The sequence below is a fragment of the Centroberyx gerrardi genome, chromosome 16 (genome assembly GCF_048128805.1).
Source record: "Centroberyx gerrardi isolate f3 chromosome 16, fCenGer3.hap1.cur.20231027, whole genome shotgun sequence".
Taxonomy (NCBI): Eukaryota; Metazoa; Chordata; class Actinopteri; order Beryciformes; family Berycidae; genus Centroberyx; species Centroberyx gerrardi.
Genome location: NC_136012.1, coordinates 19,923,451 through 19,946,194, shown reverse-complemented (window position 1 = coordinate 19,946,194; position 22,744 = coordinate 19,923,451). Strand labels below are relative to the sequence as shown.

Sequence of the window (22,744 nt, the reverse complement as noted above, 5' to 3'; positions counted from 1 at the left end):
GGTTAGTTGGCATTTTCTTTATTGCATATGTACATTTCAAAGCCTTTAGCCATAGATCATGCCTCTTTTCAATCAAGACATTGTCCTCTTGGAACAATGTGGTGAACTCCTTGTGGCTGTCAAACACAGGAGGCAAACTGAATGTCCCAGATATTTGGATCTTGCCGCAGACCCCTTGCAGGCTCCCACACTTTACCCACTAGTTACTGCAGCGGATATCAAGACACCCCAATGCAGTTTCACAATATGACCAGGGAATAGAGTTGAATTCCATGTGTATGACCCGACTTAAAACGAAACCAACATGAAGTCATTACTAGCAACTGACCACAATTAAAACTTCTTACAACTCGCATCCAACAGAGTGAAGGACAAATCAAACCCAAGACTTGCATGAGTCGCGGCGACAAGATACATGGTGTTAACCTGAGGCACTTGTATCAAAAGTAACACTTCTTGTTCCTATTTCCAGATTAATGGACAGTTCTCATATTGCACCATACAGAAAGCTGGCAGGACCAAAGGGCCTTGTCTTGGATCAGTGGCTGTGTGCTCCTGTCTTGTCAGTCCTTTCAGTGACAAGAGTTTAGTCTGACATCGTCTCTGAGAACGAGCCCCTACTCCTCTGGGTCTGCTCCAGCCTGTTCAGGATGAACTGGCTGGTGTCAATAAACCGCTCTACACAGTTAACAAAGCACACTTCTGTCCTGGAGTCCAGCTTTGGCCCGGGTTTATCCATGCATTTCTCCTGGAGAGAGATCACAGATCCACAAGTTAAGCTAAATACAATGATCATGAAAGGTATTGCAAGCAATACATGTTACTCATTTAGCAACATGTATTTAACACAAGCAGTAAATGTTCATAAACTCTGTACTAATGTATCATAAGCAAAGGAAAACGGATACCCACAGCGCTACAGTAACTACAGTAACGTTAGCTAGCTAACTTTGCTTACGCCGGCCTGGTGGTCCAAGTTACACACTTGCCCATCATAATAAACCTGTTTTATGTGGCTACTACAATAACAAGGTCTAAACACGTTTCTGCAATTATACCTATATGCAGGACTATACAGGTAATGACAAGTAAAAAGTTAATCTACAAGCTGCTGCTAGCTAACATTACATATAATGCTAGCTGGAGAGCTAACTGCAGGCTTATCTTACCCAGCAAACCTCAGTCATCTGATGCACCAGCTGCTGAAATCTTTGTTTTTGAGACTCAATTTCGATGAACTGCTGAAGCTGCGGGTCCGCTGTCGCTCCCTGGCCGTCCATATTTCAATATAAACAGACTGTAAAATGCAGAATTGTAATTATGAATGACTGATAGCTGACCTTCACGTGTATGGATGGGTAGATACGACGGGAAACAGGAAGTACTTCGACCAATCAGAGTGCGCGCTGGCACTATCCAGTATACACGCTTTTTGTGACGTGTTTCTCATAGGATTTTTGTAATTTCTGTGCAATTTCAAGACTTTTATAACACCCGTCCATGTGATCATATAATATATACTTGTTTAAACCATAAAATATAAGATAACACATGTGCAAAAGTCATGTTCACGTCCAAAAATCCGTTGTGAATAGATTTGCATTTCAAAACAACTATCAGATGTTTTTACAGTCATCATAGTTTCTCTTTGAACTTTCCAAGTCCCCAAGCTTGGAAAAGCCTGGTATAGGCTACTTACTGCAAGAACAATTCTCTATTCCCCATGCAGTCAGTATTTTCCCCAATGATTCAACAGCAGAGCCAGTATACAGACACAATAAACTTTTAATTCAAACTTCTTCAATAAAATATACACATTTTTAAAATGCTGGTCAACAGGGCAATAATTGTACTTCTAATAATGTGATAGATTATTCTAATCAATTAGTAAAACGTGAGAAGTAGCATAACATTCACATTACACATACAGAACAGTTTATGCATTCACATTACAGAGGATCTCAAAATGGCCATTCAGTCCCATGTTCAGCATGTAGAGTGAGCTTCCTGGAACTGGTTTAATGATTGTATTAACTTTTCCAAGGGCACACAGCGATGATACTTTTGGGGATGAGAGTCAACTGTTTGTGTGTGTGTGTGTGTGTGTGTGTGTGTGTGCATGTATTTTGAGATCTACTGGAGCTCATACAGCAAATCCTGAACGGTCAATGCCAGCTCCTGGAAGGTGGGTCTCTCCTCTGCCTTCTAGAAAAGCAGAAACACGAAAAGAGGAGCTGTGAGAGAAGCACTCAGTAAACACCCATCATCAGCGTATATACACTTGCACTTAGTATGTATTTAGGCCAGTGACTTTTGCTGCTCATGCTGTCTCTCACGTGCGATTATGAATTTCTCTTCTTACGGATCTTTAAATGCAACCTCCAACGAAACCCAAAACACAACAGCCACAGGTTTCTTACTCACATCAATCCAACAGCTTGTCATAATGTTGTAGACCTTGTCATTGGCCAGCTGGGGGCGGTAGAGGCGCAGGCCCCGGGACACCTGTTCCACTATCTCCGTGTTGTTCAGCCGTTCGTACGGAAGTCGTCCCAAGGTGTACACCTCCCACATTAGAACCCCTAATAAAGTACATGAGGAGGTAATGCTATAAAAAAACACACATGCATGATTTACGATGTGTAAACACAGCTATAAAGTGATAGAGTTTGTAGAGAAATAGAACCCATTACTCACCGTACGCCCAGATGTCTGACTTGCTGCTGAATTTACAGTAGAGCAGGACCTCAGGAGGCGACCAGCGGACTGGGAATTTGGAACCTGCTGAGCTTGTGTACTCGTCATCCAAGACATACCTGAGACCATAGGGAGAGGTTTTTCTTTTTTCGTATCACACTGTTTTGGAGTAACTGATGTGTATTATGTGTCCTTTAATTAGGTATTTTTACCTAGATAGTCCAAAGTCAGTCACTTTGACGGTGCCATTGGAATCTACTAAGCAGTTTCTGGCAGCCTGAGGACAAAATAAACAAGACTCTTGGTTTATGTATAATTATTGAACATCTTGCAGCAGTTCATCCTATTGTGAAAGACCTTACCCCAGTGTATCTCAACATAACATGATGCAGTATTATAGGAGTGTAGTGGAGCATGTGTTGCACCATCACTGTCTCTCACCAGGTCTCTGTGGATGTACTGCTGCGACTCTAGGTAGGCCATGCCCTCTGACACGTCCTTACACATCTCCAGGAGCTGGACGGCGGTCGGGTGCTGCCTCAGGCCCTCCCTCAGGTAGGTCAGCAGGCAGCCGTTGGCGAGGAACTCCGTCACTATGTAAATGGGCCTTTGTTTGGTGCAGACACCGTACAGCTGAACCAGGTTCTCATGGCGGAGCTTCCTGGTTTGAATCGAAAAGAGAAGGGAGTCTGTGACATTTTTCTGATTATTGTGGTCATACCTCCTTCATTAGGAGAGACCGTATCTGGGCGGTTCATTCACAGATGGATCCTACTATGCTATTAGGTATTCTCTTTTCTGGTTGGTGTTTGAACCTCGCCTGTCTATATAAATTGCCATTTCTGCTGTTTTGATTACGCTGATGATGGCTTCTAGCTGAAACGAGTTCGTTTTTGCCCATAATAAATAAGAAGACTATTGTTCGGTGAGTGCCGGTGTTCTGTTTGTTTTGATCCTTGCCACAACCGTGCACCCGATACAGTGTTCAAGATTTGGAGCTGTGCGCACTGCCACTTTTCACTATAGTCTGTGACATTGTGACATGTAAAAATGACTTTGCTCTTCTAGCACTGCGTGACAGAGAAAGGTTTGGCTTACATCATGATTTTGGCTTCTTCTATGAAATCATCCTCTGACATGGAGCCCTCTTTAATCATCTTAATGGCCACGTCATGCTGGCCCTGCCACTTCCCGTACTTCACCACTCCGAACTGACCGTTGCCCAGCTCCTTGATGAAGGTGAGGTGGCGGGGGTCGATCTCCCACACGCCTGGAGCATACAGCAGAGAACAGAGAGGCACTTTTATAACTTGTATCCAAGAGACAGGAAATCAGCCTAGTGAAGTTTAACAAGTGTGTGCGGCTTAAAGAGGACATACCATAATTCCCCTCAGCAAAAAAATGTTACGCGTGAACAAACAAATGAACAGCCCCACCACCACCACCACTGTCCTTTTTTTCCAGAAGTACCTCGTCTATGCTCATAGCCTCTGGTGATAATTAGCCAAGAGAATTTTTCTGTGCAAGTCATAAACACATCCAGATCCTAAGGGACGCGAGCAAGTCTGAGCCATTACTCGAAGTCATAATATTGGCATAGTCATCCTCTTACCATAGCCAAGCCCCACTGTCGATGGAGGCTGCGCCCGGTTTGACACAATGTATTTCAGCCTGCTGACCATACCTAGTGTAGGAGATAAACAAGTCATATCTTTTTTTTGACCACATTATTATCTGTAAAGTGAATATATTTGATAAGGTGTAGATAGATAGATAGATAGATAGATAGATAGATAGATAGATAGATAGATAGATAGATAGATAGAGATATCTTTACTTATGACAATTAGCAGAGAGTTATGTGGGGATATTTATTTTAGATGTATGTATATATTCTCAGTGATAAACCTGCTGCATTGTGCTGGTGGTAGTTGATGAGATCTGGGATGCTGCTGAAGAAATGCTTCTCTGCCAGGTAAAACTGGCCTTGCTGGGTAGTGCAGATGTTGTAATGCCTGCAGCTTCCACCAGTCTCCCTATGTAGAGAGAGAGAGAGAGAGAGCAACAGAAAGAGTGACTTACAGTAGATTAGTCAACAAGTTTAGACTTTGATCAACACAGTCTTCTATCATGGATCCAATATGTATAAGAAAGTGAATGTGCCCTCAGTGTTATCCGTAATAGCTCGCTCTCACACCCATGCTATTGAAAGCTCTGTAGATTAACCCTGGTTTTGCATGAATGATTTACATCTTTCTCTGCAGGCTACAGTTTCCGCTTTCATTACAAACAGTTTTTCTTTTGATGTGTCCACACATGACTGGGGCTGGTGGATACAGTATAGGCGGTGCGCCATGCAGTACAGTTTAACATCAGTGAGCCTTACTCACCCGCCGCCCTTGCTGAACAGAGAGACAGTGTACTTCCCAGCCTTGCTTGAATCCCGTACCAAGAACCCTCCATCTTTGTTCTAAGAATGGGAAACAATGCACAAGCTTTAAAACAAGAAGACTTTTGTACCAGAGGTATAAGAGAAGAGTAGATTCAGTAGAGTATGCCATTTTGCAGCTAACACAAATATATCGAAGATGTTTTCCTAAAGTTGTAAGGCGTAAAATTGTTGATGTCACTCATTGAATTTACCTCAGTCTTCAACAAGTTTTCTGCCTGGCTGCGATTCATGTTCTTGCAGTACCAGCTGTTAAAATAAGTGGAATTATCATTTTGTTTCAGAGTACATGGTGGGAGGGGAAGCAGCAGCAACAGATTTTTACTGGAAATCACATAACTCTTTCGGCAGTATTTACTGCTTCAGCAATCAAAGACACAGTTATTTATTACAACTGTATTTGATTCACTGGGAGCTAAGGATTAAGATGCTTACAAAACACTTACACCTTATAAACACTGATATAATATAAGATACTGTCTAATGAATGTTATAACTGATTTGCAGACAAGTACAACAGAACCCATACTCACTCAAATCTTTCTAGCCCGTTTACTGCCTCCACAACATAATTACTTGGTATATATCCTTCTTTTCTGCAAAGGAGAACAGGACAAAAAAAGTTTAAAAATGTCCACACACACACACACACACACACACACACACACACCCATACCAATGTGCATGAATTTTGTTGTTAACTTCACTTGAAGGATCACACGGTTCTCTGTGGGTTGAGAAAATTGGGCCTATGAAAAAAAACCTTTCAAATCCTTTAAAAACCCATTGGATAAACTAAAAAATACACGGTAGTCAAGCTAGAAACAAAGGTTTACATTTACAGGTTTTCACCCAACAGCAACAGAATTCAGCCTAGATCTCTGAACATGTGCAACTGTAATTCATTCAAAGTAGGGATGGGCAGTTTCAACTATTTTCACACATCAAGAAATCTTAAATGTCACTACTATGCTCCTATTTTTCCTTGTTTACATGGCACAAAGTATGAGGTAGGCTTTATTATCCCTACAGCAAAATTGTTTTGGTCAGATGCAGTAAAAACAGGACATACAGATAAAACCCTAGAATACAACAGCTTCAAATTTAGGACATGTACTTCTTCGAAAAATGTCATCGCCTACCACCTGCATTGATACTTGAGTGACACCCATGTTTGCCATTTTGAAAGCAGCAAATGGACGCTATTTGTCACTGAAGCCTCTTGACTCAGATCTGCTGGTCTCATGGGCTGTTCATGTCTAAACTTAGTAGACTGTTATTGCTATAGGTCATGGGTTGGGCCGCTCTCGTGTTCATTTTTGTACCACAAACACACATGCACACACATACACAAAGCCACAGGCAATGCTGCTGCCCTTCCTCGCAACCACACGTCTCACCCATATTTGTCCCGGGCCCTCCACCAGTTTGCGTCGGACATCTCGAGGATGGTGTACTCTTCGTCCTTCCTCAGCTCCAGGTCCTGGGGCGTCACGGGTGAGTATTCGTACTCGGCTATGACTGTCATACCCACGGAGTGGGCGGGCTGCTCAGGAGGCTGTGGAGGTAAAGGCCTGGCTGGCTTCTCCTGAAACAACATGAGTTCAGGGGCTGTGTTATAAAATTTCTATCTGTTTCTGATCAATAGATATTGTTCTTAACGGACTGTGTGAATACCTCTTGTGGGGTCGGAGGAAGAGGTTTCCTGGATCCCCTTCTCCGAGACTGTTTGGATGCAAAGCCTATTAAGGATATAATTTGATTCATGAATGGACTAATTTAGTGACAGGGTGATGTTAATTTGTTGATTGTTGCAGATTTCAAACCGTTGTTTCAAAGAGGATGGCTCTCTCACCGTTCTTACCATCCAGAACCTTGCATCCCATAGCTTGTTTAACTTCTTGCTGGCAACAGAGCCACATCCCATCCACCCAGAAGCAAGGGTGGTACTTCTGCATCAGATCCTTGTTGAAGCGCACCACTATACACAAGTATGGGCACACACACACACACACACACACACACAGACGTGGGCGGACATTTACATTAAATCAACATTCACATTTGCATAGCCACCCAGATCTTCCGCTGTGCAGCAGGCACTGGATGGTCAGCGTGAAATATTTGTGATATATTCCATGATGTCTACCTGATGTGTTTATGTCAATATCTAATTCTGCATATTTCATACTGTGACTATAGCATAAAAACTAGATCTTACATAAACATAAATATGCATATACTAACTTTCTTTCAACTTCTTTATCCACTCAGCCCGAACATCTTCATTCTTTGCAAAGATGTACAGCGGCCCTTCATCATAAATTATCTATAACAAAAATGGAAAAAAAGACACCCATCAGTTGTTTTTGTTATAGTTATGTGTCATTTCAAGACATTAATTGACGCTTTTTTTCAAATTATTGGTTCAGTATGGATACATGTGGTACCTCTTACTCTACACCTATACCTGAACATATCGTAAGTGTGAGAAAAACCAAAACAAAATGAAGCAAATGGCGGTGTGCGATGGTATTCAGTGCAGCTCAAGATAGAAACTCTTCAAGCTGTTACTCGGGGTATTTTCAGATGGTTTATGTCTGCCAGACACCTTCTGTCATGCCACCTTGTCTTTGACTTGTGAATTGCCGTGTCTGCAGTGGCAACACCTGCATAGTCAATGAAAGCCCCATGTTCATCTGGGTGTGAGAGATGGTTTCACTTCTTACAATGGACTTTCACAACATTAACTATTGAACGACTGAACTGTTTTGTCTGCCGGGAGAAAAATTGCCTCAGTACTTCTCAGTAAAAGCCTCCCCCATGTTGCTTCTCGCAACTTCTACAAAATTCTGAAAAAGTGAGACACTGTCAAAGAAGAAACACATTTCACGTGCTGCATTATTCATCTATAGTGGCCTAAATTGAAAATGCAATACAGTATGAAAATCTTGCTGTCACAGACTCTGAGTTACAGTAACTACAGTAACAATATTTTGTGCTTGCTACCTCAAAAACACCTCATGAACACCAGGAAGGAGGTGGGAGTGAAAGCACCAAAAAGAACATCTAGATTATAGATCACAAACACGTGAGGAAGTGGTTTCACTGTGAGGTGTTTGTAAGTCACACTTCGATAGGTGATACAGTCCCAGAATGCATTACTTTTTGAAGTACATTGATGCAAGTCTGTCCACAACTTTTATAATCATTATATAATTGTCTCCCTTTAAAAAGATATTTTTAATCTCAGTGGGACTTTACAAGGTTAAAGAAGTAAATTAAATGGCGTCTACCTGGAATGCATACAGGCGCTCTGGTGGAGCGGTGGGCTCTGGCTGGACCAACTCCACACACTTGATCTTCTCTAGGTCAACTGTTCCCCTCAGTCCTTTCCTTTTCTGCTCAACAGAGGAGAAAACAATCAAGTACCTCGGGGGTAAACAGATGCATGGGGCTGCATTGTTCTTGAAAATTGCCAGCAGACATTAGTCCAAGACTAAGCGCTTCGCAGGTAAATTGAAAGTGTGTGATGATTTTGTGTAAAAGATCTATTACATGCCGTTAGAATGTACATGAATTCTGCAGTTACATATACGTACCCCTTTGTCGGGATCGTAATCATAGTAGGCTATTTTCTCCTGCGTGAGAACAAACAATCTCTCCTTGTAGTTCAAGGGGGAGGTCTTCTTCTTCTGCTGAGATCGTTTTATGAAGATTTCTTCCAGTATATTGTCTGACATGATTCAGTCCGTGTGAATCCTACGTGGGAACAAGGCATAATGAATATTTTGTAAAGCATAACGGTAAAATTAAAGCAAACAGCAACAGAGCCTGCCCTGCTGTTTAGAGCTACATTAGTCAACCCATTCACACATAAACGGATCGTTTCACCTCTGCCCAGGCAGTATTCACATTGCTCAGAGCAGTGACTGACTCAGCCAATAACACAATGCTTAGCCTGGCAAATTAGGCAGCCTTGGGTTATGTTGCCCTTCACACTGAATTAATCAGTTTATTCATTTCCTTTGCAAAAGTTAAGTGTGGATTTAAGGGGTTCTTTGACTGAATTCAGGTCAGTTACTAGTTGTCTTTACTTACCCACTCTTCATAGACTCGGAGCGATGCCACTACAACAGGTGCGAGTGTAGATCTGGAAAGAGATGAAGAGAGTGTGAACAGGTATCAGTGTGAGATTAACAGTGGTTTGCATAAGCCCTCCTTTTCACGTCAATAACACCCTTTGTTTCCAGAGTTTCCTCCCTTGGCACATCTGTTTCCTTCAGCTATATCTTCTGTCTGCACCCTGCTCAGTGACCCAGAGGTCCTGTGGTCCTGCACAATGGGCCGAGCATGGCACTAACACTGCCAGGGTTAGGAAGTCAATTCCCCCTGGGGCCGCCCATACTGGAAAAGTATGCATTTGTATTAGATGATTTGGGTGTAAGGAGATTCGGATAAAAGTATTCACCAAATTCCATATGTATGTATGTAGCCCCCATCACAGCAGTTAATTTCATCACAGTAATTAATGACAGCACAGTTACACACACACACACACACACACACACACACTTGAAATACTTTATATGAACACGCTTTTGCAGGCTTTTTCCAGAATCAGGGCTTCTCATAGGCCTTTGTTTAAAAAAGGTGTTGGGTACATTGGAAAACACATCATATGGAATATCAGACCACTTCGTCATCACATGCCACACACACACACACACACACACACACACACACACACACACACACACACACACACACACACACACACTCAATTGCATTTTACCTGCATTATAAGATACAGAGGCAAATGAATAACCCTCTATCTCCTTTGACTTTTATGACAGGCTTATTGTACCATGGTTTCAGTACCTGCCAACCACATGAGTCAATAGAGGCCTCTATTGATACCACAGATAGGTGGGAGTGTGAGAGAGTTTGGCAGAGAATTATTCATGTCTGTTATATATTTAGGGATGAGGATAATATACCCTCTGTGGTGTCACCTTAACAGCACCCAAAGGGCTAAAACCATTGTTTACTGCTGAGCATCAAAAAACAGAAACAACAACAAAAACAGAAACTCTCAGTATCTTGTCATTTTGGATCAGATCAGTGTTTTGCCTTTGTACATCCAGCAGGAATGGGGCCACCACAGGAAAAAAAAAATATCACCACTGCTAGAGAAAATGAAAAATTCAGAGTGATGTATTATAGTTTATCACATTTTAATCTCACAAGATACACCAGTAAAGGGCCAGTGTGTAGAATTTTTTACTTTAACTTTTTATGTGAGTAAAATGGACAAACAAGAACAGCTTTAGCACTGCAACCTGCACTAGAGCCAAAACCTGGGCCAAACAGAAGACAGATGTAGAACTAAAACCAGGATCAGTCATAACCACCTCTCCTACCAACATTTGTAGAGGAAGCACTGCTACATATAGAATCAGACACACTTCCATCAAATACAACAACGCTTTAACATCTAAATAACGCTTTGCATACATGGAATATGACTCTAAGATACAATAAAGATGCATAGTGCACTGAAGGCCGCAGTGCCGGTTCAAACAAGGACTGTAAGTCAGTGGCTCAAACTCACCCTGGTCACGCAGCTGAATCCTTATTGTCTATTACTCTCTGTCAGAAGTGTTTGTAGTTCAGCTCGGCCTATTTTCAGCTTGTGAGCACTTCCTTCTATCATCTGAACTGTAACACCACCAGAGGCTTCAGTCACTCCCCGCTAACCAGGACTGTGACATTTCTTCACACTAGAGTGACAATGGTTATTTGGTTTTTGTTTTGTACTGTCACATACAGACACCAATGTTCCCCATTCCCTGAAACACTTGTTTACTCATTTCTCATTCGCCGAAAGGTTAAACAAAACAAACACGTCGTTTTTTCACATTAGCGGTCATTAGTGGAGTAGAACTAACCCTGAGGATAATGAACATCGTCGTGCCATTCCCCTTCTCTCTTTCTCTCTCTCTGTCTCTCTGTCTGTCTCCCTCTCTGTCTCCTTGACCTGGTGGTGCAAATGCCTTATCTGTCCACTATCTATAACTGCATGTATTTCCATATTCCATTTTATCATGGCTACCAGAAGGACTGCTTTTTTATTTGAAGGGTTGTGACTCACGGCGGCTGACACGGACACTCTCATAGGGAAGTTGCATCAGTGTTGTACTGCAACATGAAGGGAGAAGAAACTCAGCGGCCCTGCAGCACTTCAGCCTGACACTGTTATGTGTATTTGGTTATCTAGCATTTGCATGGCAAAATGTATGGATTTACTAGTGGCATTTAACAACTTAATTCCACAACAACAAACATCTAGCTACAATGTGTCATTTGATGTGCCTTTCGAGGGAAATTACGCAGGGCAATCTTTAAGGCAACTCGGTTGGGCAACAACGCCCAGAGAGTATCCTCAACATTGCTGCTTTAATCTCACAGGAACATCTTTTTGCAGGAGAACATCTGAATATATTTTTGCCTCATTTGGTTGCCTGTCGCTCAGCGTGTTCCCCATCTATATGCCCCCCCAAAAAACTGCCTATTGTGTCAAAACACGACATGTTTAAATTTAAAAGTCCAAAAGTCTAATGAAAGTGTGTTTTAAGTTGGAATGCAATTGTGTCTTGCGTTGCACTTTGTCCACTATGTATGACACAGCAAAGCTCAGCATGTCCGATGAAATACTTAGTACTAATACTAGTCTAACAGGAAACTCGTAAGATGCTCTCTTTGGACGTTTCCTGACAGATAAGTGTGCGGCGTGTGTGCAAGTGTGTGTGTGTGTGTGGGTGAGTGAACGAGAGAGAGTGAGAGAGAGAGAGAAAGAGAGAGAGCAAAGTTATGGAGATGTTCAATGCTGAAAGGGTCACAAGTCTTCAAAGGTTATCTAACCACACAGGAATACTCTCTATCCATATTAAGATACCACATCAATTAAGCTTTCTACTATTCACTTATTCACTTCAGAATACACAAACAGGATAAAACACGTGCCGATCATTTTCAGAGAGCTACCGCGTGCACGTGAAGCCAGTTTTGGGGAAACTACTTCACAATTAAATGTGAAGTTAAAAACATACGGTGCTGTAGATTCATGGCAGTATAGCATGATGTTTTCTATGGTACTCATTTGTATGGTAGTGTATCATTCTGTTAAACTCTGAATTGGGCCTCTATATGAATGCTCACCTTGGATTATGGCACATGGGATACTAACATCAAATATGATTAATCCTTTCCGCATTATTATGCATCTTTTCTTTTCCTGTTTGTTAAAAGTCTGTTAAGCCTGTTCTACAGGCCTGTACAGTTAGTTCCACAACATACTATTTGGATTTGGATAAGGGGAATACAATGAAGCCATATCCAGGTTACCACCAAATTATTTCTTTGTCTTTGCATCCCGTCAAGGTGTGCCTCAACATCAAATGAAAGTGTTTTTTACTGACTGAGAACAAAACACCAAACACTAATGTCCAGTTTAGAAAGTCTATTTTACATGAGGACAATGAATTACCCATAGGCTTACAGCCCTATAATTTGACAGGAAAATGAAGTGAGAGTTAGGGGAGGAATAGGACACTGAAATAATGTAAAACATGCAAAAACATGTAGTTTGTAATGCCAAAGTTAAAAATAGTTAACCACATAAAACTATTAATATTTGAATTTATATCCACCATAAATCTAAACCACTGTACTACTGCAGGACATAGTTATACAAGTGCTTGTAACAACTCTCCATCATTGCATGGCACAGCATAACAAATCATAGTGCATAACAATTATCAAAACATACTGTAACAAATATAACATCATTGCCTTTTAGTGGGTAATGCCACATCAATTTGGCTTATATCATTTATCTATCTTTCTGTTTTTCAGTGGGGGAGGGGTCCCACCAAACTTAGTATTTGCATGCAAACTCTATGCATATTGATGGACTTCCATCACACTTCAGTGTCTCCACCAAACTTACAGAGCTATAGAAATTACTTTGAATTAATATATTTTGAGTGGTAGAAATAAGCCAATGGTGACTATTCAGCTAAATGCTTTGTCTTCCAAATGTATTTTAGTTATGAAACTGCTTCCATCATATAGATTCAAGTGAACAAAGTATTTACTCCAAAAATACTTCTTGACCTTTAATAGCCTTCAATCCAACAGCCTCACTACTTACCCAGACACCAAAAACAGTCAAGCATCAGACGAATGACCACAGATGCTGAGGGTTCAGGCGATGGCATGGACCTCTGCCTTAGTGGCTTGTCTTCCATAAAATGTGTGTTAGTCTGTGATGCAAGAAACTAAACCCCACCCATAGAGAGGAATTGACTCCACTTACTTCCCCTTTTTCTTCCTGCTCATTTTCATATCAGCTCTCTGGACAGTTTTGGTGATAAGTGAAAGAGGGCTAAACATTAACACAGTCAGTTACTGAATGTAGTTCCACTATTCTACTTTTCTTGGGGGAATTCTATTCAATCTACTGCCAAATTGAATTTTGCAGGGGCAAGGCATTAATAATCTATTTTCTTTACTATGACTTACAGGTATAAGTAGGTCTTTATTGTGTTTTTAAGCAGACTAGTGAGTGCATGTGAATTAAAAATTTAAAGAGACCTCTGCTGTCTGGTAATTGTTAAATACAAGAGATGTGTACAGTTTTTGCCCTCTCTTATGATTACAGTTTTTATTTCGACAAGCCACTAGGGGGCAGACTATAAAAAACTGTGCACCACAAAAGTCGTCCGCCGAGGTCTTTATTAAACTGGTTCCGGCTTCAGCCTCCCTCTTTTCCTCTGCATCGGGACGCAGCCATGGTATGAAATAATTACTCGAATACACTTTGCAAAATCAACCTCAATCCTAGCGATTTGAGACATTTTATTTCATTTTGTTAATCCATCTGTGTAAACCTTCTTTCGATACACACATTCAGGGTATTATTAGCCGTCATTTGTTCAGTTTATGCCATTTAATTGTCCATAAACACTACTCTAGTAAATGTTCCTATCAAATGGCCGTTGCTAGTCATGGTTCCACCCTACCTGGCCCATGTTTTAAGATTAAATAAATGTCATTCACATTAGACATTATGACAAATAACTGCCTTTTAGCGTATCATTAAATACCATACATCCGCACTGAAAGGACCTTAATGTTTTCCATGCCAAATGTTAGCTTGTTGCTACATGCACACGTCTCTCACCGTGCTGCTTAACGTTAGCTTTCTGTCCATTAGCTAATTCTCAAAGTCAGGTACGGAAGGACGGTTGTGTTTTGGTTCTTTGATTTTAGTTGTTTAAACGCCTGCCTTTTAATTACTCTGCGAAATGGCATACATAAGGGAACTTTAGTGTTTGTGTCAGTTCTCGGCTTGGTCACTTGTTGGCTAGCTAGCTTGCTAGCTGTAACACATTAGCCAAAGCAGCTTGCCACTGTCACCTGGTGAAAGATGCTTGCAATTCTCATTCACTGCATCCTATGTTCTCTGAACTGCCAGTCAGACTGGGTATAAGTTACTTATATAGCCTGCTGCCAGGTTCATGTTATATCGGCCTAAACGTTTCTCTTGTGTGGTGTTAAGGTGAACGTCCCGAAGACCCGCAGGACCTACTGCAAAAAGTGCAAAAAGCACCAGCCCCACAAAGTTACCCAGTACAAGAAGGGAAAGGATTCTCTTTACGCACAGGGTAAGCTAAGTCTGGTTCACTGCTAACTTGATATTGGGTGTAAATGAGGTGTGCCATGAACTGTGGCTAAACTACTAATGTTCTGCAGGTAAGAGGAGATACGACAGAAAGCAGAGTGGGTACGGTGGACAGACAAAGCCTATTTTCCGTAAAAAGGTAAGCATCACCTTCTGATGGTTTCTGACTTGGGCTGTCCAATATTGTACTGGTATAGTGTATGTAATCGTACACCAATGCACACTCTCCACAGGCTAAGACTACAAAGAAGATTGTGTTGAGGCTAGAGTGTGTGGAGCCCAACTGCAGATCCAAGAGAATGCTGGCCATCAAGAGATGCAAGCACTTTGAGTTGGGTGGGGACAAGAAGAGAAAGGTAAGAGTCATCAAACTTAATGTCTGTGTGTGCATTCCCACCATGTGGTCCACAGTTAAGTGGGTATTTTGTGGGAGTCCTCTGGTAGTTGTACAGTAGATTTAGCGCTATCACGGCACTTACTGGGGAATTGGCATCTCCAGATTAAAATATTTTCCCAAAAGACGTCACCCAGTAAAAGCTTAGATGGATCTCATTTAAGCAACACAAAATAACACTCAAAGATCAACTGAAATGATGAAGCACTGTTGAGGTCAGAGTGGCAATCTTGATAACAGACATGGAGGCAAAAGCGACGTATATTGTGCAGGAAGTGCCAAAAGGCTATAAAGTCTATGCAGTTCTTAAATTAAAATGCATTGGCACCCTGAAAAATTCTCGCTTGTCCAAAACGTGTCCCGAGAACATGATCTGGGTTGGCCTTTAATCGTAATTAAAGGATAAAGACCCAAGAAATTATCCTATTCTCAGTTTTTCAACATATTTAGGCTGAATCAAAAGTGAACATGTTGTGGCACATAGTTAAGATTTGTATTCAGAAGTTGGATTGCGCTCAAATCACACATACAATTTTTCTGGAACTAATTGCATGGTCCAATTAGTGTTTAGTCTACTGTATATAGTGGAGGTAGCTAAAATGATCTGCTTACCCTTTTTAAACTCTTTGTTGTGCACATGAGGTTTTGATACTTCAAAATAGGGATGTAGTAATGGTAACATTTTAACATCAATAAAGCAGTACCACGTTAATTCCTAAACATGAGTGTTATTGCCATAAATGAAAAACCACTGCTGAGATTTGCTTCCTCTTCCTGCCCGATGCTTCATTTTACGTTCTGTGCCACCAGGCCAGATTTGGAAGGAAATCTGCTGTTTTGCTTTATGACACAAAATGGGGCATTTTTACTTAATAAGTAAAGCACAACTTTATTCCAATTCCACTATTCTAACAGCGTAGCTTCTACTGCACGTTGGCTTACCTCGTCGCAAGGCATGTTTGGTGTTATCAAGGGCTTTTATCAGCTCTTATCCTTCTCCTTGCTCTTCAAAATAAACATATGGGGAGCAACGCCTGGGAGGGAGAGAGGGTCAAGTAGCAACATCCTCTTTACAACAGGAAGCAACACATTTTTTGGGAAATGTGGTCTTAGTTGTGAGAAACAAAAGATGCTACATTTAATCCCTAAACACAAAATTGTGTGCCTTGATCCACTGACCACAAACAAATTGTTCAATGCCGTATAACTCAGTAAAACAATCTAATCAAATTAGTGCTTGTCAGTTTCGGTTCATCTGTTTCAGGGTGAATGGGCCGTGTGTAAATACAGTAGCTTGTCAGCCTCATGGTTTACATCATTCATTCCTTTCTGCCCATCTCACAGTGCAACACTCGCTCTAAATCAATGGGTCAGAGTAAGAAGGTTGAAATACATGCTAGGTGTGTTGCACAGTGGGTGGGTTCAATAGACTGTCAACCCAAGAGGTTGAAATGTTTTTTTTTCCCTTTTCCCGTGGTCAGTCACAATTTGAAAATTGTCTCAACTTACACTGTTCAAGTGTTAAATGTCTTGCTTTGCTGTTGGTAGAGCTAATGAATTTTTTAAGTCCAAAGTGGTAGTTGTAGCTAGCCAAAACATTATTTGGGATGTTAGAATTGGCTGTTCAAGGGGGTAAATAAAATCAACATTTCAATACAGATGCTCTACATTATGGCAATTTCACTCTATGCCATTCAATAGCTGTGGGGTTTAGTCAATGTGCAGGAAACGTTGATTTATAAAGCATTTCTTACTGGTTCAGAAAGTGACATTCCATTTCAGTAACAGCGCTTGAATGCCTTGATTAATAATTGACCTCATTGTGGATTATAAATGCATGGTTGTTGTCAACAGGATTTAAAATGAACTGTATTTCTATTAAGACATCTCACATTGTATGCTTTGTAGTTCTCATTGAGTTGAATTATTTTTTTAACCATGCTTTTCATCTGTTCTCTTTCAGGGCCAGGTCATCCAGTTCTAAACTGTGGCCCAGTCTTCTGGATGTTGTCACTGTTTTCAATAAATTGATTGAAATATACTCTGAGTTCAGTCCTTCTTTCACCTTAATTGTCACCCTGCTTTTTAGATGAACAAGACTAGAGCTTGATGGTTATGCTAGTTTTACTTATTTTGAGATGATGTTTTCACTTTGTGTGCTCAATTCACTGCATGGTGTGGATAATCACTTCAAAAATTCAAAACTGCAAACAAGATTCAGTAGCAATTTACTCAATGATCAACCATAACAGAGGTACTGTAAACCTTTTTGGGTCCCAGTTGACACATGAGCATTGTATTTTACAATTCTTTTAAAATCCAAGCATTTAATGCCAACAAGATCCTTAGTTAAAATAATTTTAAAAAATCATACCAGTCACAGTAGCTGCCCTTTCAGGCAAGACAGAACCAATACAGGGAAATAAAGTGCGTAACCACCATTTTTGTCAACCACCCATGGACTACAAAATGGTGCTGTGCTTGTCTTTGATAGATGTGTCCTGCCAGTGCAGGTTGTGATGGCTCTTGAAGTTACTACTGATGGGACTGACCGTCAACAGAACGGTGCCTGAAGGGTTCACTCGTACAACCAGTTTGCTGTGTAGAGGCTGAACACCCATCTCTTTGTATTGAGGCAGGATCTGGGTGACATTACACTGGGGGTCGCAGAACTTCCAGCCAGGTACTGAGCTGATAGCCAGCCCTCGTGGGCCACCTATCTCCTGCTTGTTCAGCACGGCAACAGCCAGCCTTTTCTTGGACAGCGGCCTCTCCCACACTTCAAAACTATTCACCTGTGGGACAACAAATGGTTCACCACAATCGGTCATAAAATGCTTAGTACATTACAGCCATAATCAAGTCGATGTAGCCCATGCTTTGTTTGCATCGTAACAAGTACATTTATCCATTTCATTAAGGTGCACATGTTTTATCCAAAATTACTGGACTAAAGTTCATGTAAACCCTCCCAAGCCCATCCCACAGTATCCAGCATTTCCAAATCAGACAAAATGACTGCACCACAAATGCTTGGTGTTGCTTTGCCAATTGCCAATCCTGGAAACAATCATACTTTATGTGTACAACCCAGTAACCTCAAGCCTACCTTGGCAGTGCGGTATCCCTGCTTGCCCAGTGGGTCCTGGCTGATGGCTATGATGTGTCTGTTCTGCAGCAGCTCCTTGGAGCGGGGGCATATGTCCCTCAGGTCATTAGACATGAGCAAAGGGGCAGCCATGATGGCCCAAAAGGCCATCTGAGACTCCTGCTGATCATGACTCAGGCCAAAGTTCCCAATCACCAGCTGGAGGGCAGAATCGAGCCAATTTCATACAAAGGCATGTGAGTAACAGAGTACCATTTAGGTTTACAGACAGTTGCCTCATAGATATTTTATCAACATCCTTGACTGAAGTCTTGGCTATTTTTAATCTCTGTGTTGCTGTTCATACTTTACTCACACATACATTTGCTAACACTACCTCAGAAGAACCTTAAGGGAATTAATAATTCAGAATTCAGACAACTCAGAGTTGTGATATTTTAAACCTCTAAGCTATAAGGAAAAATAGGATGGTGTCATCACAAAAGCCTGATGTAAGGTGTTGAAAATGTGTGCAGTGCCTGTGGACCTCCAGTTCAGAAACCTCTCAGCTCTGTATTGTCTTCAACATTTCTATTCAGTGAGCTTCCCATGACTAATAGAAAACCCACAGTAGTGGGTAACAAAGGTTACTGGTACTGGGTTCGGTTTGCGGTCACAGTGAAGAAGAGAGGAGTATCTGAGTAGAGCAGAGTACCATATCGGGGTCGTTCCAGCCCCCAGGTCCGGCCGAGGGGACAATGATGTCCTGATGAGAAGCGGTCCAGTCCAAGATGGACTTGACACTGCTCCAGGAGTCGTATACGTCAGCAAAGTTGCGCCAGTGGTTACACGTCTCACGGATGGCTGTGTAGTTAGGCTGGAGGTGCAGAATTACTATATTATAACAGATGGTCTATGGTGTCATTATGCAATTGATCACTTTCTATTTCTTGTTTATTGTGTTATGTGCTGTAGTATATCTTGGATTATAAATCACACACTGATAATGTGTTATGTGCTGATTTTTAAAGTGGGTCAAAGTCATATATATACGCATGATAACTTCCCTCTTACCTTATGGAAGGGCCACTCATATAATGGCCACTCACAGGAGTACAGGATACTTCTTCCTGTTCTGTTCAGTGCGTTTGACATATTCACATAGCCTTGACCAGAACAAATCAGAAGGTGTTAGAATAAGGCCCACATTAGAACAGGTCTATTGAGTCCACAAGGGTTCTCACTGATGATGAGAACCAGAAAATGGACATAGAACATGGATGAGGATGTCTTTAAAAGGTTTGATCCAGCCAAAATCATGTTTCCAAGACTATTAACATGAATTCACATTTTCTTTTACCACAGGTTGCACTATACAAAGATTTCCTTCAACTACCTAGCAGTAACCAGGGGGTAAGTTACCAGCTTATGAAGGGAATGGCATTCCTCTGTTAGAAAACTTACAGCTCACCCTCTGCTTATCTTGTTATGACAAATCCCTGGCTATGATTATTCTAACCATTCCGATTTTAAAAGCTCACCTTCTCCCAGTAAGGTCCAGTTCATGTAGCAGCCGTCAAATTTGAGCAGATCCACACCCCAGTCAGCAAAGGTCTGAGCATCTGTCTCATAGTGGCCCAGACTGCCGGGGTATCCAGCACAGGTATTTGTCCCGACATCACCATAGATACCCAGCTTCAAACCCTTAGAATGGATCTAAACATAGCAAATTCATTCGTCAAATATTAATTTAGTGAAGTATTAACTCACTTATAGTGTTTTGCTGGGCAAGTGACACACTTTTACCAGTAGATGGCGGTGTTACACAGCTGAAAACTTAACGGTGCTTCTGTCACAGGAGACAGTCTCTGCCTTAGACCTTATAGGCCTAAATATATCCCTGCCTGATGTGTGCCTCCTGTATGTGAAACCTGGGTTTGAAGTCAGCCTGTCGTACTGGTGTTCAACTCAGAATGGCCTCTTCACTGAGGAAGTCAAAGGGTTGTGTGTGTGTAGGGTGGTTGGATGGCAGCATACTCCTGCCTGAGACAATATATGCCAAAATATCTCCCTGGGCCGGGGGGTGCAGGATTTCTGCGGGTGTGTAATCTGAGACCTGGGTTCCACAGCTGGTCCTTTTCACTTCATTATGCAAATAGTTGCAGGTCTGTTTAGATGGATTTATAATGAATGCAAAACCTGTCTGTGTAATCACATTTCCTTCTAGAGTTATTAGACCAGGGGTTTCCTAAAGTTTTTTTTTTTTGTCAAGGACCCCCTAACATATTCTGTCAAGACGTTCGTTGTTAGGTGCAGAATTATATAACTATCTTTACTGTAGATAAGTGGTAAGATTGGAAACAATGATCAAAACGGTCATCCTTAATGCATACTGTCATTTTGCTATCTTCCAGGGAGTGAAATAATCATGAAATTAAACTATTACTCTTTTTTCCGAGGACCCTGTTTATCCAAAGACCCCACTTTGGGAATGTTAAATTGTTACTTAAAACTAAGTAAATAAGTAAAAAAAAAAAAAAATTTCAGTCAAAAACTTCACATGATAAAAACAAACAATATAAATAAAATAAAAGAGCATACAAAATCCAGGTGATGCAACACAGTACCAACTAAAAGGTGCTTCAATGATAAACGCAATACCTCAAACCTCAGATTGGTTTGATGTCTACGGAGGCGTATAAGTGCATTCTTAGTGTATGTAAGAGAGTTGCAGAGTTTTCATGCGGCTCTTCTACCTACTCACATAGTCGGCCAGTTTCTTGATGCCTCCTGGGAATCTCTTGGGGTCGGCCTGCAGGCGGCCCTGGGTGTCGCGCTGGTGGGAGGGCCAGCAGTCATCGATGCAGACGTACTCATAGCCAGCGTCTTGCCAGCCCTCCTTCACCATCACATCTGCCATCTGCATGTACAAACGCTCACTGCCAGCGCGCAGGAGGAGACAGACGGGGGCGATAGTATCAGTTAGATGCCAGTCTTCAGTGTCATGCCAAGACTGCAGGACCAAATACATGTTAAAGTAGGATAATCTGCAACATTCTCTTACAAATAAATGTCTGTTTTGCTACTCTACATCGCCGATTAATATAACACAATATGATTCAACCTATACCCAGTGCATGAAACCTTTTGCATTTGCTGTTTTAAACTCTCAGTGTCTGGTAGGTCTTTCCCGGGAAAAATCCACTGCGCACAGTAAGTGATGTTTTATGTTTCAACAGCAGCAGCAGCGGTTTGTTTGATATTCAATAGAAGAACTGGATTATTATAATGAGCAGCGATAGCCATCATGGCTGAACAGATAAAGAAGAGAGCGCCACCTACAGAAACTCAAACTTCATCAACAGAAACAATCCAAGGAAAAACAGTACTGGAAACACTGTTTGATTGACAGGTGATTTCTGGGAAGGGCGGTGCAAAAACACCACAGCAATGAGCGTATAGCACTTGGTAGCCAAAATACAATAAAATAAAAATACTTGTTATCTGCAAGATATTGTTTTTTTTTGTATAATGCATCACTTCCTGTGCATGGTGGATGCAGGAAGACCTGACACTGGATGTTTATAACAGCAAATGTAAAAGAGCTGAGTACAGGTTGAATCACTATTGTCTTTTATCAATCTGTGATATACATTAGCAAAACAGACGTTTATTTATATGAGACTGACGCGGATTATTACTTTAAGTCTCCAGGGCTTCAGTTATTTCTCATAAAGGCCATGGGTAGTAGACTAGGACTGTTTCTCTTGTGTTTTACTCACAGAGACGTCGGACTGTCCTGGGTCATTATCATCTGAACAGAGCAGTGATGTCTTACCTTATGCAATTGTCGGGGTCCGTGTCACAGTCGATATTACACATAAATCTCTCCCAGTGCAGCCAGCCCATAGTGGGATTTAGCGCTAGACCATTGTCCAAGCCTTGCGCAACATGACTGACTAAAACGACAAGCGTGAGCACAAACACAGCTGTGTACATTTTAGCAGGAACACTTTAGCAAACACGGTCTTATTCAACTCTTTTCGCGCACACTGGGACAGTTAACGACTGTGTTTTTGAGAGGGATGATCTATTTCCTCGTGCAAAACGCGAGCAGCCCGCCCCCCTGGATGATTGACGTAAATCTGGACCACTAAAGTCAAAGCGCGTCTGCAACTGTCCAATAGCGTGCCAACTGCTTTCCCATATAAACAAGGAAGCGCCAAGGTTCAGGCAGGTGAATAATTACGAGAGGAGGAAGTCAAGCACATGACATGACACAATAATTAACCCTTTATTATGCCTCCATCGAAACTGACGACAAAAACAACAACAACAAAAAGCTGGGGTTTTTTTTGTTGTTGGTGA

General features: G+C 41.5%; 4 protein-coding genes across 6 annotated transcripts; 1 reads left to right on the top strand and 3 right to left on the bottom strand.

Annotated features, from left to right (window-relative positions):
• Positions 1-2: 2 nt before the first annotated feature.
• timm8a (translocase of inner mitochondrial membrane 8 homolog A (yeast)) lies at positions 3-1,364 on the bottom strand. The gene is made up of 2 exons (XM_071908900.2): positions 1,170-1,364; positions 3-748 (listed from the first exon to the last, which is right to left on the bottom strand). Exons 1-2 carry the CDS (start codon positions 1,278-1,280, stop codon positions 587-589), a joined length of 273 nt encoding a protein of 90 aa, XP_071765001.1. The 5' UTR covers positions 1,281-1,364; the 3' UTR covers positions 3-586.
• Positions 1,365-1,774: 410 nt separating this feature from the next.
• On the bottom strand, positions 1,775-13,450 carry btk (Bruton agammaglobulinemia tyrosine kinase). Of its 3 annotated transcripts, none has more exons than XM_071908892.2 (19): positions 13,362-13,450; positions 9,248-9,299; positions 8,749-8,908; positions 8,443-8,547; positions 7,394-7,475; positions 7,002-7,127; positions 6,824-6,888; positions 6,547-6,734; positions 5,680-5,742; positions 5,341-5,395; positions 5,088-5,167; positions 4,606-4,733; positions 4,310-4,381; positions 3,796-3,967; positions 3,139-3,358; positions 2,910-2,974; positions 2,698-2,816; positions 2,425-2,582; positions 1,775-2,205 (listed from the first exon to the last, which is right to left on the bottom strand). In XM_071908892.2, the coding sequence occupies exons 3-19, from the start codon at positions 8,887-8,889 to the stop codon at positions 2,134-2,136; spliced, it is 1,911 nt and encodes a 636-aa protein (XP_071764993.2). In that variant the 5' UTR covers positions 8,890-8,908; positions 9,248-9,299; positions 13,362-13,450; the 3' UTR covers positions 1,775-2,133. The 3 variants fall into 3 exon arrangements, with proteins under 3 accessions (XP_071764993.2, XP_071764994.2, XP_078145077.1); XM_071908893.2 differs by having other exon boundaries at positions 7,011-7,127; XM_078288951.1 differs by lacking the exon at positions 13,362-13,450 and adding an exon at positions 10,761-10,842.
• Positions 13,451-13,884: 434 nt separating this feature from the next.
• rpl36a (ribosomal protein L36A) lies at positions 13,885-17,329 on the top strand. Its single transcript, XM_071908894.2, has 5 exons — positions 13,885-14,004; positions 14,772-14,877; positions 14,966-15,033; positions 15,128-15,250; positions 17,252-17,329. Exons 1-5 carry the CDS (start codon positions 14,002-14,004, stop codon positions 17,270-17,272), a joined length of 321 nt encoding a protein of 106 aa, XP_071764995.1. The 5' UTR covers positions 13,885-14,001; the 3' UTR covers positions 17,273-17,329.
• Positions 17,330-17,517: 188 nt separating this feature from the next.
• On the bottom strand, positions 17,518-22,459 carry gla (galactosidase, alpha). Its single transcript, XM_071908902.2, has 7 exons — positions 22,215-22,459; positions 21,141-21,315; positions 19,918-20,092; positions 19,451-19,542; positions 19,092-19,253; positions 18,398-18,595; positions 17,518-18,083 (listed from the first exon to the last, which is right to left on the bottom strand). The coding sequence occupies exons 1-7, from the start codon at positions 22,373-22,375 to the stop codon at positions 17,751-17,753; spliced, it is 1,296 nt and encodes a 431-aa protein (XP_071765003.2). The 5' UTR covers positions 22,376-22,459; the 3' UTR covers positions 17,518-17,750.
• Between the last annotated feature and the right edge of the window lie 285 nt (positions 22,460-22,744).

What these genes read in the sequence shown, in the direction of transcription:
- gla (XM_071908902.2), bottom strand. Translation starts at nt 22,375, where the DNA reads ATGTACACAGCTGTGTTTGTGCTCACGCTTGTCGTTTTAGTCAGTCAT. An exon ending in GACCCCGACAATTGCATAAG is followed by an intron (nt 21,316 to 22,214) that starts GTAAGACATCAC and finishes GCGCGCTGGCAG; the next exon opens with TGAGCGTTTGTACATGCAGA. An exon ending in TCAAGAAACTGGCCGACTAT is followed by an intron (nt 20,093 to 21,140) that starts GTGAGTAGGTAG and finishes TGCTATGTTTAG; the next exon opens with ATCCATTCTAAGGGTTTGAA.
- btk (XM_071908892.2), bottom strand. Translation starts at nt 8,889, where the DNA reads ATGTCAGACAATATACTGGAAGAAATCTTCATAAAACGATCTCAGCAG. An exon ending in TTCCTCCGACCCCACAAGAG is followed by an intron (nt 6,735 to 6,823) that starts GTATTCACACAG and finishes ATGTTGTTTCAG; the next exon opens with GAGAAGCCAGCCAGGCCTTT. An exon ending in AGGGCCCGGGACAAATATGG is followed by an intron (nt 5,743 to 6,546) that starts GTGAGACGTGTG and finishes TCTCCTTTGCAG; the next exon opens with AAAAGAAGGATATATACCAA.
- timm8a (XM_071908900.2), bottom strand. Translation starts at nt 1,280, where the DNA reads ATGGACGGCCAGGGAGCGACAGCGGACCCGCAGCTTCAGCAGTTCATC. An exon ending in AGATGACTGAGGTTTGCTGG is followed by an intron (nt 749 to 1,169) that starts GTAAGATAAGCC and finishes ATCTCTCTCCAG; the next exon opens with GAGAAATGCATGGATAAACC.
- rpl36a (XM_071908894.2), top strand. An exon ending in AGCCTATTTTCCGTAAAAAG is followed by an intron (nt 15,034 to 15,127) that starts GTAAGCATCACC and finishes CACTCTCCACAG; the next exon opens with GCTAAGACTACAAAGAAGAT. An exon ending in GTGGGGACAAGAAGAGAAAG is followed by an intron (nt 15,251 to 17,251) that starts GTAAGAGTCATC and finishes GTTCTCTTTCAG; the next exon opens with GGCCAGGTCATCCAGTTCTA.